The 17,301-nt window shown below is 42.8% G+C and overlaps 1 protein-coding gene across 3 annotated transcripts in view; it reads right to left on the reverse strand.

Annotated features, from left to right (window-relative positions):
• GRB14 (growth factor receptor bound protein 14) overlaps positions 1 to 17,301 on the reverse strand; it is a 1,076,705-nt gene that overhangs the window by 78,387 nt on the left and 981,017 nt on the right. For 2 of the 3 annotated variants that reach the window (XM_069224270.1, XM_069224268.1), the window contains 2 exons: positions 16,162 to 16,249; positions 9,624 to 9,717 (listed from right to left, as the gene is read on the reverse strand). In XM_069224270.1, coding sequence (XP_069080371.1) covers positions 9,624 to 9,717; positions 16,162 to 16,249 — 182 coding nt within the window. The remainder of the gene's footprint in view (positions 1 to 9,623; positions 9,718 to 16,161; positions 16,250 to 17,301) is intronic. The other variant, XM_069224269.1, reaches the window with a different exon arrangement.

Here is a 17,301-nt window from a genome sequence, read left to right on the forward strand (position 1 = left end):
TTTTTTCATGACAATTTCATGAAAGGGGAGCGACCCCTGAGGCAATGGTTACTCCCTGGGGGGCAAATTAATTGTAGCCAATTTCTGCCCCCCTTGGGTGCAGATTGGACTATTTTAATTATGCCGATCTGCCACCAAGGGGTACAGAAACCACTAGGCAGCAGGGATGTAAAAAAAAAAATGTTTACAAATGGGGAGCGACCCTTTAGGCAAGGGTCCATCCCCTGGGGGGAAATTTTATTTTAGGCCATTTCTGCCCATCTTGGGGGCAGATTAGCCTATTTTTCCTAGGTGAAATCATTTAGGCACCAGGGATTTGTGTGTATGTGTGTTTTGTTTGGGGGGCAGCCCCTTGGGCAAAGGTCGATCCCCATGGGGGCACATTACTGTTGGCCATTTCTGCCCCCCTTGGTGACAGATCAGCCTATTTTTGTAAGGCCCATCTGCCCCCAAGGGGGGGCAGAAAGCCCACTGGACACCAGGGAAAAAAAGACGGTGGGGTTATGGCCATACCCCCACCACAAATAAATGGGGACAAAATTGTTCTGCCCACCGGTAGGCAGATGGGGCAATTACCCCAATACACTCCTCAGGGGTGGCAGAAAGCCTACTGGATGCCAGGGAATTTTTAAATAATAGTCGGTCGTGGCTACCAACCAGTATGGGCATGGTTATACCCCCACCCCAACTGAAGGGGATAACAGTCTTTCAGCTCTCCCCCACACACTAAAATATCTTTTCCCATTGGCAAGCAAGATGACATTTGATTTTTTGGGGTTTTGGTTTTAAGTTTGGGCCATGAGCTTGTCTAACTCTCAAAATCGTCCCACTTGGAATGGTGAGGGCTCCACTTTATGGATTTGGGGACGCTGCCATGTACAAAAATCTACGAGACCTAGACACATCTGAAAACAAAACATCTGGGCGACTCCAGTGTGGTGTGCTTCACGTGCACACGCTCCATTTTTTTTACCCACAATGCCTTGCAAACCAACTTTGCTGGAAATCACACATTTATGCCACATTTTTGTGATGGAACCTTCCGGAATCTGCAGGAATCCATGAAATTCCTACCACCCAGCATTGTTGCATCTACACCAATAAAAATTCTGCCCAACTTGTCAACCTAAAAACATTTTTTTTCAAACTGCCCTTTTGGGCCTGCTTTGTTTCCCCCTCAATTTGGACATTTTTTTGGCTCTTTTGGCCCACCCACACAAGTGAGGTGGCATTTTTATTGAGAGACTGAGGGGAATGTTGGGTAGTAGGCAATTTGTGCTGATGCGCACCCACACAAAAATGTGGGAAAAATTTGATTTTTTTACCTAAATTTGAGGTTTGCTGAGGATTCTGGGTAAGAAAACACTGGGGGATCCACGCACATCACACCTCTGTTGACTCCCTCGGGTGTCTAGTTTTAGATATGTCTGACTTTGGTAGGTTTCCCTAGATGGCTGGTGAGCCCAGGAACAAAAAGGCAGGTGCCCCCCGCAAAAACAGGTAGTTTTGTATTTGATCATTTTGATGTGTCCATGTAGTGCTTTGGGGCATTTGCAGTTGCGGGCACTAGGCCTACCTGCACACAGGGGGTACCATTTATATTGGGAGATTTGGGGGGAATGCTGGGTAGAACGAAGTTTGTGTTTCCCCTCATTTTCCAGAACTTGGCAGCACCGAAATGAGAGGAAAAAGGTTTTTCTTTTGCCAAATCTTGAGGTTTGCTAAGGATTCTAAGTAACAGAACCTGGTGAAAGCACCACAAGTTACCCCATCCTGGGTTCCCCTAGGTGTCTAGTTTTAAAAAATGCACAGGGTCTCTAGGTTTTCCTAAGTGCCGGCTGACCTAGAAACCAAAATTCACATATAGGCACTTTCGAAAAACACATCAGTTTTCTTTGGCAAAATATGATGTGTCCATGTTGTGTTTTGTGGTGTTTCCTGTCATGGGCACTAGGCTTACCAACACAAGTAAGGTACCATTTTTATCTGGAGACTTGGGGGAATGCTGGGTGGAAGGAAATTTGTGGCTCCTCTCACATTCCAGAACTTGAAGAAAAGTGTTTTATTTGCCATATTTTGAGGTTTGCAAAAGATTCTGGGTTACAGAACCTGTTGAGAGCCCCATAAGTCACCCCATCCTGGATTCTCCTACGTGTCTAGTTTTGAATAATGCACAGGTTTGGTAGGTTTCTCTAGGTGCCGGCTGAGCTAGAGGCCAAATTCCACAGCTAGGCATTTTGCAAAAAAACAGATCAGTTTTCTTTGGGAAAATGTGAAGTGTCCATGTCGTGTTTTGGGGCATTTCCTGTCGCGGTCACTAGGCCTGCCCACACAAGTGAGGTACCATTTTTATTGGGAGACTTGGGGGAATGCTGGGTGGAAGGAAATTTGTGGCTCCTCTCCAATTCCAGAACTTTCTATCACCAAAATGTGAGGAAAAAGTGTTTTTTTGCCAAATTTGGAGGTTTGCAAAGGACTCTGGGTAACAGAGACTGGGGAGAGCCCCAAAAGTCACCCCATCCTGGATTCGCCTAGGTATCTAGTTTTTAAAAATGCACAGGTTTTGTAGGTTTCCCTATGTGCCAACTAAGCTAAAGGTCAAAATCCACAGCTAGACACTTTCCAAAAAACACATTGGATTTCAATGTAAAAATGTGTCCATGTTGTGCTTCCTGTTGCCCCTGTGCAACACAGCTGGGTTGGAGAAACCTAAGTGCGAATGTCAGTTTGGCCAGCCAAACTGACATCCGTGCTTAGTGCACTCCACTCCTCCTCCCCCTCCCAGCTTTCCCCCTCCCTACACATGCTGGCTGAGCCAGCAGCTGAAAAATAAAATAAATAGTAAAATATAATTATATTTTTGGCTGCTGGCTCAGCTAGTGGGGCGATTCTCCTTCGCTCTTGCGAAGGAGCCGCCCCTGCAAATACATTTTTGTTGCCATTTGTGTCAGCAAAACCTATTCAACGATACAATAATCCCAACCCCCAAAAAAGACCCCTCCCTCCCCTGGGCCATTCCACCGTCCAAAACTCTATAGAAAGAGTAAGCAAAAGACAAGAAATGTTTGCATCCCAACTAGGATAGAAGGCCTGGTTGGCACATGCAAATAGTAATACGTTAAGAGGTGTCACTTATAGACAAGCTACCTGAAGAAAAATAGGTGTCAAGCTTGGAGTCCTCTAAGATTTTGAAGACTGTGAGCCATCTAGGGCATGTCAGCTCCTTGTAGTCCAAGGCAAAAAAATCCAACAGTGGTCTCCATTGCTTTGTGCACTTCTTATCACTACCCTTAAGGCCAATTAAACGTTTTTCGATGTTCAGGAGCCACCACAGTCTTTCAATCCAGAGGAGTTCCATCGTGATGTGAGAATAAAGGGCTTTTTGCAGTGTCTGCCCACCTTCTGCCCCCATTTTGGACTGATATTGGTGTTTTCTGACTCTGATTGTGCCCTAGACTCTGCTAATCAGGCCCAGGGCCAGTGCTCTGATTAGAAGGTATATGGTATTTAGGTGTAATTACAATTGGTACTGACAGCTTACCACCTACCACCTACCTGTACGTCCCTAGTATATGGTTGGGCATGTAGGTTTAGAGGTCAATTAGATTTAATGCACTTAAGTGTGCATGTCTATGGTATCTGCTGTCATTTCCAAGCCAGCCCAGCTTTGCTGGCTTATTTTAAAATGATACTATGTTCAAATTCGACTTTGGAATTAAAAGTTCTTCCAAAGTCTCAAATGACCTTATCTTTACATATAAGTCACCACAAAGGTCTAACCTAGGTGCCCGAAGGAGAAGGTGCGTGACTTTATAAAAGATGTTTGAGAGGCTCCAGGAGGGAAAAACTGACAATTTCAGTTTTCCTCATTGTACTACATTAGCTCCACAGGCTAACATGGGAAGGCTTTATTTTACACTGATGAAGTCTATCATTTGATAGGAGTGAGTTAAAAATGTCACATTATGTGTCAAATTAATAGTTACAATAAATCCAACAACTTACGAAGGTTAGATTTATTATAACTTTTACAGGAAAATAGTTTTAGAACTGCTTTCCTAAAGTTACCTGCATTCAGCCCTATAGTAGCCTCTCCTGATTGGTCAGCCTTTGACAGACTGGCCAGGCTGCTCTGATGAGGTGTGAAGTGGCCTGGGCTGAGACAAATGAGATAGCTGGTGGGAGGAGATCTGCAGCAGAAAATGCCAGAACGGAAAGGGGGCTGGGTAGTCAAACTGGTCTTTAAAGGGAGAAAGACAGGTAGGACAGAAACCAGACCTACCCCCACTTCCTGCACCCTCAGCCAGATGCGAGCCCATGTAATTGAATTAGGAGAAGGGCTGGAAGGGGAGTGAAGGGGAAAATTAACCACACCTGTGGGTGAGCTTAGCCACACCTGAACCTCCAGGAGTGGTTTTCTCCATTTTTTATTTTTGAGAAACAGTGCTTTCTGGGACAAAAATGTGACACACTTCGAAGGAAGTGGTCATCAGAGAGGGTGGCACCCTCTACCCCATTGGTCAGTGGTGTCCCCCTGCTTGTCAGCCAGGACACTCGCATAAATGTGGGAGAGCTGCCCAGCAACCCAGGACCCTGCCTGGAACCAACAAGAGGAAGGACTGCACTCATAAGGACTGCATGTGCTCCACACTCTGTGTTTCACAAAAGAGTACTTTTCTCTGCTTTAAAGGAGTCAGGAATGAACTCCTTATAAGCAACAGATACAAAGGGGCTACCAAGAGTCCCCTGCATCAATTCCTACAAGAAGAGCCCAGCTGACCAACCTCCGGCAGACTGTTAAGGATTTGACGTGGTGCATTGTGGGAATTGAAGTACCAACTCCCCAAGGACATACTCAGAGCTTCTGTAAACTTGACTGGTGTTGTGGATACTTCAAGACCCCAAAAAGACTTTCTGGAAGAATACCTAGAAGGTATAGACATTTGAATTTTTTTAATGAAAAGGCTCCATAAGTTGACTGACCCATCATCGAGAGTCAAGCCATTGACATCCAACCGCAACTCAGCCTGGATTTCAGGTTTGTCTCGCTGAAAGCTCTGGAGCTCCAGGACCTCCAGGACTTTACTGAGGCCTTGCTCTGAAGCAAGCCGATGTCGTTGACTCGAAAGCTGGCCTGCCGAGGAGACCCGCTCGATGTTGAGAAAAAAAAAAAAAAAGTGACTGAGTGTGAATGTAAAATTTTGACCGAGGCTTACCGCTCAGTGTATCCAACCTGGGCTCCATCGCGGTCAGCCTCAAACTCTGACTTTGTTCCGGTCAGGTGCAACAAGATGACACAGTTGGTGCTTTTCACTTTCAAGCCATAGAAAGCAAATTTTTACATTTAGGGCCACATTATGAGTTTGGCGGGCGGCAGAGGCCGCCTGCCAAATCTTTGGGTCGGAAGACCGCCACTCCGGTCTTCTGCGCGCTGGCCCGATTACGAATTTCCCGCTGGACCAGTGGGCAGAAACAGAATTTACGCCTGCTGGCTTAGTGGGAAACTCACCACAACATTGATGCCGGCTCGTAATCTGCGGTACGTCGGCTGCAAAGTACCCATCGTGCTTTTCACTACCTGTAAATCAAGAACTGAAAAGCATGATAGGGCTGTCCATGGGGGCCCCTGCACTGCCTATGCGAAGTGCATGGCCAGTTCAGGGGCCCTCATAGGGCCCTGGCACCCTATCTCTGCCAGCCTTTGCATGGCAGTGGAACCACCATGCAAAAGCTTGCGGAAACAGGAGTGATAATCCCTGAGGTAACGCTGCTTGCAGCGCTGCCCTGGCAGATTAAGGCCGCCCGCATCACCAGTACATCGGCTGGCCAAAAGTGGCAGTGCCGGCGGTCCGACCATAGCCCTTTCACCACTGTCGCAATGTGGAGGTCAGACTGCCACTTTGTCGTCGGTCTGACAGCCACCTCGAGTGTGGCGGTCTTAAAACCGCCACACTTGTAATGAGGGCCTTAATCTTTAAATATTAAATCTCTGGTTGCCTACATTGGATTTTTGTCATTTTATTGCGTGTTATGTTTTAGTTATTTGCTGTTTTGTTGATAATAAATGCTTTACACAGCTGTCTCCTAAGTTAAGCATGACTTCTCGCGAGCCAAGCTACCAAGGGTTGGGCAAGGGTTAATTTACTGAGACCTTGACTGGACGTTATGTGTGATTGTAGCCCTATTATTAGCTGTAGGTACCTACCTGTACATACCAATAACCCAATTTCCAACAGGTGATGTTAGTTTATCACAGAGCAAGAGAATCGATTACTTAGCAGCAAGGAGTAAGTGGGAGAGCAATATGTCCCCTTCTCCCCCATAAGGGATGAAGCTCATCAGCTGGATATCCCAAAAAGGTGACCTCTGGGCATCTAGCAGAGTCCGACCCTGTGATCTGTGTAATTGTGATGAGGCCTATTTTCGGGCAGGACCACAACAAGTGTAATAACGTACCTCCTCCCCGCAACCTCATCAGGAACATGGATCACCTCCTACTTTCATTTTACCTACATGAACAGGTGTGTAGTGCCAGCACTATAAAAACATTGCTCTTGATTCTAATAGCAAGGGTGGATTAATGTGTGGTAGTTTAATATTACTTCATATTAAAAAAAATAGAAATTCACTGAAAAAAACAAAAGTTACAGGGACATTATAGTTAGGTTCACATTTTATACACACAAAACCATTAAAACTCAGCAGGTATAGTTATGGTTATTTCAAGTAACTAAAACTCGTGCACCGATGTAACTATAACTTGCGCCCTTGCAATGCACTGCTAATTACCACAGATATTACATCACTCACGACATCCTCTATGACATTATTGACAATATCACTGCAACATTTGCTGTAAAAAAGATGAAATAAGAAAAATCATACACATAAAAGTCCACAATTTTCAGTAGTCAGGGTAAGGCCTGAATATGAGCTATTTTTCATTTTTGTCACAGGAGGTGATCTTTGAGAGTAGATATCAACATGTGAACATGTTGCAAATATCTGCTGGAAGCAACTTCCAGTAGATCTATCCCAGGTTAATAAATAACTGTAATGTCAATGTAGTAGAGGAAGTTTTGGGTGAAACAAGTATGTTCTGACTGGCTTAACATAGGGTGAGAGTGAAAACAAATCAAAGAATTCCATATGAGAGAAAACTGAGGTTGTGTTTTTGAAGTCTTCCAATACAAGTATCAGCCACTTTTAAAAGAACCTGGTTTTGGCTGAGAGATTTTTAAGCTTTATAGTAATATACTCAAGTAGGGGTGTGCCAGGGACGATGTACACACTACATTTAAAAAGATGAACATTTTGGCCAGTGGGTATAAATGTGTGGTGGGGAGACCTACTAAAAAACTAATGCAATAATCAAATGGGCTCTGGATTAATATAGGTGCTTAGGAAACTTGTGAATAGGTGTCAACACCAACCTAATCATGTTCTTCTAAATGTGGACAAGTGGGAACCACCATGTAGAAAAAGTAGACTCACCTAGGTCAAAATCTTTATGCTGCTGGCTTATATTAGCTGAGAATAGAGCTGTTAGAGCCCTCGGTGGCCTCAGCAAAAAATATATGTTAGGCTCTTGTAGAGGTGTACACTGGCTGTCAGGCGCAAATATTTTTTTTCAAGATCACACATTTGACATTTTTAAAAGCAGGGCTCACCTCCTTTCAATCACCCTTTACCTCTCTCTGGGGGAATGGCAACTTTTCTTCAGGTCTGGATAGAGGGAACTATAGCTCCTGGCTACAGAGGGGTTGTAAAACAGTGTGCAATGTTTTTGAGGGGGACTTCATCAAGTCTTTTTAACAGCTTAAGATAGACTATGGCCTTTTTGATGGGGAGCTGTTCTGCTGTTTTCAATTAAAACATTGGCTCCTCTCCCCAGGAGCTAATTAAGCTCTCACCCCATTTCATTTGAGAAATATCCACTCCAATGCTCTGGTGATACTCATGCCACACCCAAGATCTAAGCTTTGCTAAATACTAAAGGACATCCCAACAAATTCCCCTTCTGCAAACCTGGGAAAGAGAAACAAGTATTACACAGGAGGAGGACCAATGGGATGAAATACTTAGAAGCAAGAGTGGATTCATGTATTTTACATGCTCCCGCCCACAGGAAGCAGACTTACTGTTTGTTCTCGCTTGGCAGAAGCTTTCAAATAGCTAGTTCCAAGTGAGAGCAAACAGAGGTTTCCCTACCCGGTTCGCTGCAGGCAGGAAAACTGCTGTGTCCCGAGGATGGGGACATCAGAACGTAGCATGATCTGGCCCAGGAGGGTGTGGTCTCCAGGGCCATTAATGGCTCTGGTGGGTGGGTGTGTGGCCCCCTCCTTTGCCTTGGGCATGGCTGTGCTCTGGGTGTTGGTGTATTTATTTACATAATTTGCTGAGGGGTGCCACACAGCCCCCCTCTCCCTTTTCTTTATTGGCCTGACCTTGTGGACGTGGTGGTCCCTGTGGTCAAAATCGGCCCTGGAAAGGCTTTGTTGCCCCCTCTCCATTATAGAACTCGTCCGGGCCTCAAGGGTTGGGGAGGTTGGGGGTCCCTGGTGCCAAAAACAGGCTGGAGTTGGGCAGGCTGCGCATGTACCCCTCCCCAAATTATGTTAGTAAATACACCCCCTGAGACCTGGCCCAGCTGGGTAGGGAGATAGTAAACAACCACAGCAGCAGCGGTTGTTTTTTTTAAATTTATTTTACCCGTAATCACATATCCTGTGCAAATGTGCCGTAAAAAAATGTTTTCAATAGTTTTTGGCCCCAGTCAAGGTCCCTCTGGGAGCCAACCAACAGGCCCAGGGGACTGGTAAGTTCTACACTGCCCCTTTGCTTATTTGTTAAGAGTTTTTCTTGGGACTCAGCTGAGCCTGAGTCCCAAGATGGCTTCCAACACTTCCTGGTTAAAGTGTTGGTAGCCAATTAGATCTCATTTTGAGATCTCTGGGATCCACAGACCCTCGCCACCCTTAGGTATATTTATTTTTTACCTTTAATAACTCTGAAACTACTGAACAGATTTACACCAAATTACAAAAAAGACTCCTTTTAGAGCAAGATCTAGCTTTTTGCCAAATTTGTGTAAATCCATTCAGCAGTTTAGGCTGTAGCCATGTCTAAAAATGGCAAAATCCCCATAGCATTGGGAAAAAGTGTATTGGCACCTGCCCCTTTTTCTTTACCCTGTTTTACAAATCATCCCAAAACTTTCATACAGCAGCTTAAGTTAGTGGCAAACTACTTTTGAAAATTTCGTGAAGATTCGTCTAATGGCACCAAAGTTATTTGCAAAACAAAAAAAGCTTTGCCTATGAGAAAAGTTGGTCATAACTATACCTATTGGCTATCGCTATATATATATATATATATATATATAATATATGTAAGTACATACATATATATATATATATATATATATATATATATATATATATATATATATATATATATATACTCTACGGGTTTCAACAAGTTACTCATTTTAAAGTATGAAACCATTTTGAATTCTGCTTATACACAGAATCTGTGGAATCGGCATATATACAATTTGACAATATCTGCTGAGGTTTAGCTCATCTGTCACTTGTACAGTTTTATAAATCATTGCCACTTACCACAACAATCTGAAAATGTTTTATCTTCTTTCCATGGCACAGAGAAAGTACAAAGTGTTTTGGATTGCTCTGGCTGTCTCTTAAGAGAAATACACTGAACAAAACGGAAACAATGTATGGAAGAGAAAAATTCGATATATTACTCAGTACATCTAAGCTAACGAATAAACCATAAAATAGAATGCGACAAAATGCAAAGCAATAAATCACACTGCACACACTTACAAAATAATTACAAACAAACTACGCATAATAACAGGTTTCATATGTTGCATTCATTTATATTGAAATATATTAACAGTACCCTTTTTGAACCACCAAACTTAACAAATGAAAAAGATTCATCCATATGGTTGCGTTGTATCCCGGTAGGTAAGTAAAGGACTCCTTTAAATGGTAACGGGTAAGTGGCTTTAAAGAAAGAACAACAATCCAGTTTCTTATTATAGATTGGATAAAGGAACCCATAACTGTACATTATAAGGATCGATTATGTAGCTGCATGAGGTGAACTGTAATATGCTGCTAATGTATGGGTGTTTTTTATGTATTAAAGTTAAAATCTTAGTTACAAATCCTTTATTGCAACTTTTAAGGCTAAAAACCGTCAATGAGTTACAGCGATATAACTGATACTGGGTAACTTGGAATATCAGTACTCAAGAAAGAAATTGCACTGCCCAAAGCATAATGCTCGGTTAAACACGTGCATATAAGTAATTAAAATGCTTAAATGAACATTGCTTTCATTCATACCTACACAGTAGAAGCACACTTCTCACTGTTGCTTAATGCGACCATAACGATCATTAATTAGTCTGAGATTGTTGCAACCCTGATCTTGTTCAAAAGTGTTTTTGTTTTCAGCTGCTCCTAATTTGCCCTTCTGCATTTGTGATGGGAGCTTGTGCACTGTGCAAGTGACTGTGTCTCTATTTTGAGGCAGTTACAAGACATGTAGGGGCATATTTAAGAGCCACCTAGTGCCCGGAGCGTCACTTTTAGTGACGCTCTGGTGGTGCTATGCACTGCACCGTATTTACACCACCTTGTAAATACGGCATCTTCACACGCAGCACTTTGCATGGAAGGGGCGTGCAATAGGTGTTGCTGTGGGTGTGCCACAGAAAAACCCATTGAATTTTGACACTGCCCCAGATTTATGAGTTTTCATAAACCTGAGGCTGCGTCAAAATCTAACGCCACCCCTGGGGCGCAACAAGAAGAAATGCTTTTATTTCTCCTCATTTTTTGCTATTTCTATGTGTGCTGCATTCTGCAGCACACATAGAAAGAACAAATTGCCATTTAAGATTGTTTTTGTGCAGGAAGGTGTTCCTTCTTGCACAAAACCAATTCCCCCCTCAGCGCTGCCATCCTTGCACAATGTTGCAAGGGTTGCTGCGTTGGCACATGGCAGAAAATACAGCACTGGTGCAAGGGGAAACACAGGGGTGCACCGTATTCTTTTAAATATGGTGCATCCCTGCATTTTGAAAATGCCAGTGTGTGATGCTGCCAAATTTGGCGCAGCAGCCATGCACAGTCAAGTTTTGTTATATCTGGCCTTAATACTTTTCTCCTTCTGTTGCACAAAGAGAGCACATGGGCATCCACTCAACATCTTCAGTGGCCTAGCAAGGCTGCCATATGCCACAATTATGCAAGAAAATGCTCTTCATCTAGATCCTAAATTGATAGTGAAAGATAGGCATGTATGGGATACAGCTACCCATCAAGTTTATGTTCTACCTTCGACCTTGTTTCTTTTATTTAATAATGGCTGCATTCGTTTTTTGTCCATCTATGAAAGTTATGCTCCCAGATTGCGTGGTGAGAGAGTACCAGCCTTACTTTAGGCTGACAACACCTTGCTCAAATCCTTGAATGGACTCCACATCTCTAAGAGGTTCTCTGTCTTCTGTGATATGCTTGGGCTAAACGTTAATGCCCAGAAGTCCAAATGTATGTGTTTCATTCATCCAAAAAATGTGAGGAGGAAATGAGCCTGGGGGAGAACCTTCTTGAGATAGTCATGCAGTTGATCACTTGGGGATCAGGTTAACCAACAGTAACTCATGCATGTCACAAATCACAAAAGGATACTCTTCTCAATTCTCAGTCTATTCAGGAATATGTTGCAAGAGATTATTACTCTACCTTAATCTGCAAAGATCCCTTGCTTAAGCTACATTAAGAAAATCATGGTAGAACTCGTCCTGAGAGGTTATTGGTAAAACCCTTCTTCCATCAGCCCAAAGGCAGATGCCAGAGTGAAGGCTGTATACTGGGAAATATTTATGGAGAGAAGGAAATCCTCTGCAGCACTATACACATTATCGTAATCATTCTTGCAACAAAAAGCTGTGCGTATGTACGAGGAATGTTTAGATCATATTAATCCACCACGTGCTAGATCCATGTACCTGAAATTAAGATTTAGAGTGATTTGACCTTAGCAAAATTTTACATCATTATGGCCTTCATTTTCTGCCATGCCTCCATTATGCTCCTTATGTAGCTTGGCTATAGAATCCAAAGTACATTTATTGTTCTTTTGCCCTTTTTATTCTAGACCAAGGGTTAAATGAATTGTTATGCTATGTCATAATATGGACATATCAGATAGAGTTAACTCACTAAGAATTAGCAAAATTGACTCAAGAATGATTATTGTGCACTGTGTTTCTAAATGTCTCTACACAGCATGTCTGGTAACACTTTTATGTTGATGGGGAAGCCGGTGAGAGAGAATAATTTGGCTGCACCATTATGTTTTTAGAATGTGAATTTAAGGAGTAATCAGCTACTTATGTGACATGTGTAAATGGCTTTCATATAAATGTGGTGCACTGAGATTCATACTGAGCAAAGTGTATGTAAAGTGAAATTCAGTGAAAGTCTTATGTAAACTGCATTTGTCAATCCTTGTTCAAGTATGTTTATGCAACAGTGTTTAGTAACATTATTTTCTCTAATCATTTTTATATTCATTGTGCTCATGTGAAAAGTTGGGATAGTCATTTAAATCAATTGTGCATTCATGTCTATGTTACCTTGGCCGGAGTGAAAGCATGAGTTCTTTGTGAGGAGATATGGAGGCCTGAGAAGACGTGTTACCAAGGATGGAAGGAGAACCCTGGGGCGGCAGCTGAACGCCCCTCTGAAATTTCTGAGCACGGGAGTGACCCAAAGTCAAATGGAAGCAACTTGAAAGAATTAAACTGTCAGTTAGATGTGCAATTTTTACCTTTGTTGTTTTAAAGGAGCGTTTTGACAATTGTTGGACCTGGGCCTTTTTGCGGATTCATCCTCAGACGTTTTGCCTCCTTCCTCCTATTTTTTCTGACCTCTTGCTATTGGCTCTAGGACTCTGAGCACTTTATCACTGCTGACCAGTGCTAAAGTGCAGGTTTCTCTCCCTTCTATAGTTGGTATGATTGGCTCATACCTAATTGGCACATTTAATTTACTTAAAAATAACTTGTACAGTGGTATACCTATAGCCAGGGCTTGTAAATTAAATGCTACTAATGGGCCGGCAGCGGTGCTTGCACCACCCACAGAAGTAGCCTTTCAAACCTGTCTCAGGCCTGCTAGCACAGGGCGTGTGGCTCGGTTTTCTGCCATAGGGACCTGGCATCTAAATATACTTGCCAGGCCCAGAACTCCCCTTTTATAACATGTAAGTCACCCCTAAGGTAGGCCCTAGTTAGCCCTATGGGCAGGGTGCTATATATGTAGAAGGCAGGACATGTGCCTGGTAGCGTGGCCTGACCTGGAAGTGACAAACAGCCTATTTGGTTTCTAAACGCTGTGAGTGCTGCCTTCTCATAGGATTGCATTAGAAATGCCCTGCTTTATGTCTATGGGGTATTGTCTGATTTATGAGGGGTAGCATAGGCATGTTTGGTATGGTTGTAATGGTAGTGTGAAATGCTGATTGCTGGTGTTGGTAGATTTTGTATTACCATTATAGAAATGCCACTTCTAGAAAGTGAGCATTTCTCTGTGCTTATGACTCTGGTGTTTTGCAGTTTGATCACAATCCACGTTTGGGCAGAGTGACAGTTGGGCTTTGTGCATACTTTTCAGACAGCCTGTACACAGGGAGGGTCTGTCTATACAGGTCACATAGACATGGCACTCTCCACCACTCTCCCTAGCCCCAATGCTAATTTCAACTACTGTGCGCCACACACACACCTTAGCGCTGTAGTGCTAGGCAGTGTTTGTGTGTGTGTGTGTGAGAGTCTAGCATAGGTTTTCTACAGGAAGGGTATCCTTCCTGTACAAAATACTATGCCCATACAAGAGGAAATGCTTTCCCAACTTTGCATGTGTGCTGTACATTGCAGCAGGCAGGCAAAGTCAGAAAAGCAGGGAGAAATAAAACCATTTCTCCGTTTGGCTGCTTTTCAGCTACTCTAAGTTTTGGTGCTAAACCCTTTCTTCTGATGTTTCAGAATACGGTTTAGCGCCAAAAAGCATGGGTGATAGCACGGCTACGCCCACATACCACCCATGTAATGCCCCCTTGATGCAAAGTAATGCTAAGCAGCATTTGACGCTGCTTTGCATTAGTTTGCCATACAAACCAACGCAAACACCAATTTGCATTGGTTTGAGAATCCCAAAAAAAGTATAACGGCGGGTTAGCATTACAAAAGTAACGCTAAACCGAAGCTAAACCTTTGAGGATCTGGGCCCAAGGGGTTTATTTACAAAGCCCTTGCGCCGCTGGTGCCTAACTTTTTGATGTGAAAAAGTGATGCACCTACGGTACAAGGAGCTTGTAACTATTTACCTTCATTTTGTCACATTGGTAGCACTGCCTCCTCCAGTCCAGTGAGCAGGAGCTCAGGAAAACAGCTCCTGCTCACAACATATAGTGGCATCTGATTTCACCCTGGCAGGTGAAAGAATACAAACAAAGGTGGATTAGTAAGAGACGCCAAGTGCTTGTAATACAATGTTACTAAACACAGCTGATCTCTTGACAAAACAGCTTGCTCCGGACACTCAAAGTAATGCTCAAGCGGAGCTCTTGTCAGAAATGGAATCCTCGATAATGGTGAGTAAGAAATTAAAGGCGATACTATAGAACCAACAACAAAATCTGCTGTAGAACCTCCAATGAGAGGGATGGTACATGGCAGGAAGTTAAAGGTAATGGGCAAACAGATTAAGAAGGGGGGCAGGAGGTATCACCGCCAAGTCTAACAGCCCCATCTGAAGTAGGAGAGAAAGCTTACACTGTACTTAAAGACAGAAACGGGCCATACCACCTATTCCTGAGCAAAAATAATCTGAATGCTGGTTTCTGTGGGAAGAGAAAGGGGAAACTCAGGAGGGTCTATCTCAAAATACAAAAGAAGAGAGGTGTGTAATGACCCCGGGGGAAGAATAAAGGACAGAGCAGAATCTACAAGCAGTGAAGGATCCATTAAAAAGGTTGGCCCAAGTGAAAGAAAACACCACTCTGTCTGGTCGATCAGAGTGGAATATGCAATGTCCCACCCCTAATTTAGAGGCAATGTCAGAGACAGAGGAACATGCATGTATAAATCATCAGAGCATGTGCTTGCTTTTCAATGGCTTGATCTACAAGTATCTCACAAAAAGAAAAAGAAAAAAGAAGTGAAAAAATCAGAACCAAAGCACTTCCCCAATCAGTAAATAACCGAAAGAACTGCAGATATCAAAGTCAGAATTAAAAAATCCCCAATTTTTTTTTTTTATTAGCTGTCTATGGACACTTGCAAGTGTATGTGAGTTTGGAATATTTCAGAGAGACCGAGCAGAGAACTATTTTCCACATAGAGCTGAGAGACATTTGTGAACGTTCCTCAGAGGACATCCCTCTGGACCTTCTGCCCTAACAAGCTTGGCATGGTTAGCAGGAACCCAAAATGATCTTTGGATTGAGGGCCCCTGTTAGGTAATGGTCTCAGACTGAAATGAAGCACAAAGTCTGAGATGATTCAAAGGGTGATCAGCCAGGCATGTAGCATCGGCTGGAAGATTCAACAAGGCCTGCCATGATGAGCAGCCCACCAGGCACAGTAAGTCATGAACAAAATGCCTGATGTGGCATACCCTTCATAGACACCAAGTGGAAAATAGTCAACGCATTCCCACAAATGGTTACAATGCCTGTGGATAGATATTGGATACTGCATGGAAAAATCAGATTGCCAAAAATGTGTCTCTGCCTACATACTTTGGCCTACAGCCATTGGCATATGCCTTGAACTTCTCAAATCAGAGTTTACAAGTACAGCCTAAAACTGGATCAGAAAAGTATCTAAGGGAGCTGACACCACAGCATTTTTCTTGATTAGTGATTCCTCACCACTTACCAGAGTGAGGGTACCCGACTTTCCATGGATTCATTGTTGTGTTTTTTTTTTACATTCAGCCCCAATGTGGCAAGTTTTAATCATTTCTCATGCAATGAGAAATCAAAACTGTCAACTCCTATTGTTTCCTTCTTTGTGTTTAATTGAAAAAAGTTTTAAAAAACAACACAACTTACCCATCTACAAGTCCTTGCTGTGATATCAATCTCTGGGCTTCATCTCTTGAAATTCTGTGGTGAAACCAAGGTTGTGATATGTGTATAGCTATAAAAAGCACACAAACACATATCAATATCCCGCATTATTAATAATTATAGTCCACAATACAATCGGTTTAGTTGGAATATACATTCAGCGTAATAATATGGGTTCATCAGTGTTTTGTATTGTCAACTTTGATGGCTAAACTATCATCAGCCACTTGGGGACGACGGTGGGTGTGATATGTGATAACACCTGTCTGGACACAGACAATATCAGGCAAAGTTAGTGCTCATTTAATGGTGGCGTTCTCATGTTAATCATAAAAGATGCACAAAATATCTCACTATGATGGGTTCAAAAGATGTACTAAGCATCCATAACGAAATGTTGTTATAAATACACGTCATCCTATTATTGAAGGGTAGTTTTCTCTTAATCTATTGAATGTATAGGCTAATGAAGCCTTTAAAGTAGACGCTGCTGTGTTGGTAGGTATGTGCAGGCTGCAGCCAAAAGGTGGCTCTGAGCATTTTAAAACAAAATAGATTACAGGACAACTGAACATGTCCTCGGTTTGTGGATACAGTAATTGGACATGGTAGTCAAGCTGCACATGAGTGCACACAGGGTATCATTGCAAGTGTTGGGATGTCATTGTTGGGATGTGTCCCCAGTTATTCTGCCCCTCTCCCAGAATAACCGACACAAAGGATCAGACATCTCCAGTAGTGCAGAATTCACAGTGATTATAAGCAGGGCCTTGACTTTCCACTTAGAGCTGAGGAATAATCACAAGAAAAAAATAGGATTCTGCCCGATTGCACTAGTAACATTCTCTCCTTGAGAATGAGGATTTCCTAAACTCATATTCTGGTCACACGTTTTGAATAACAGGATTATATTTAAAGCTGATAATTGGGGAATAATTGATACAATGCCCAGAAGGCACAGGACATTTTCTATTAGTGTAGAAAACGTACCGATATGATTATAGTTTCATGTATTATGAAGGCATGTCATCATTCACATTTGAAAACCTTCTTGGTAGCAATACTGTTGTCATGGTCCTGACCATAAACAATTGTTGCATCCTGTCTCCATTTTGGTCATGT

The sequence above is a fragment of the Pleurodeles waltl genome, chromosome 3_1, assembly GCF_031143425.1.
Source record: "Pleurodeles waltl isolate 20211129_DDA chromosome 3_1, aPleWal1.hap1.20221129, whole genome shotgun sequence".
Taxonomy (NCBI): Eukaryota; Metazoa; Chordata; class Amphibia; order Caudata; family Salamandridae; genus Pleurodeles; species Pleurodeles waltl.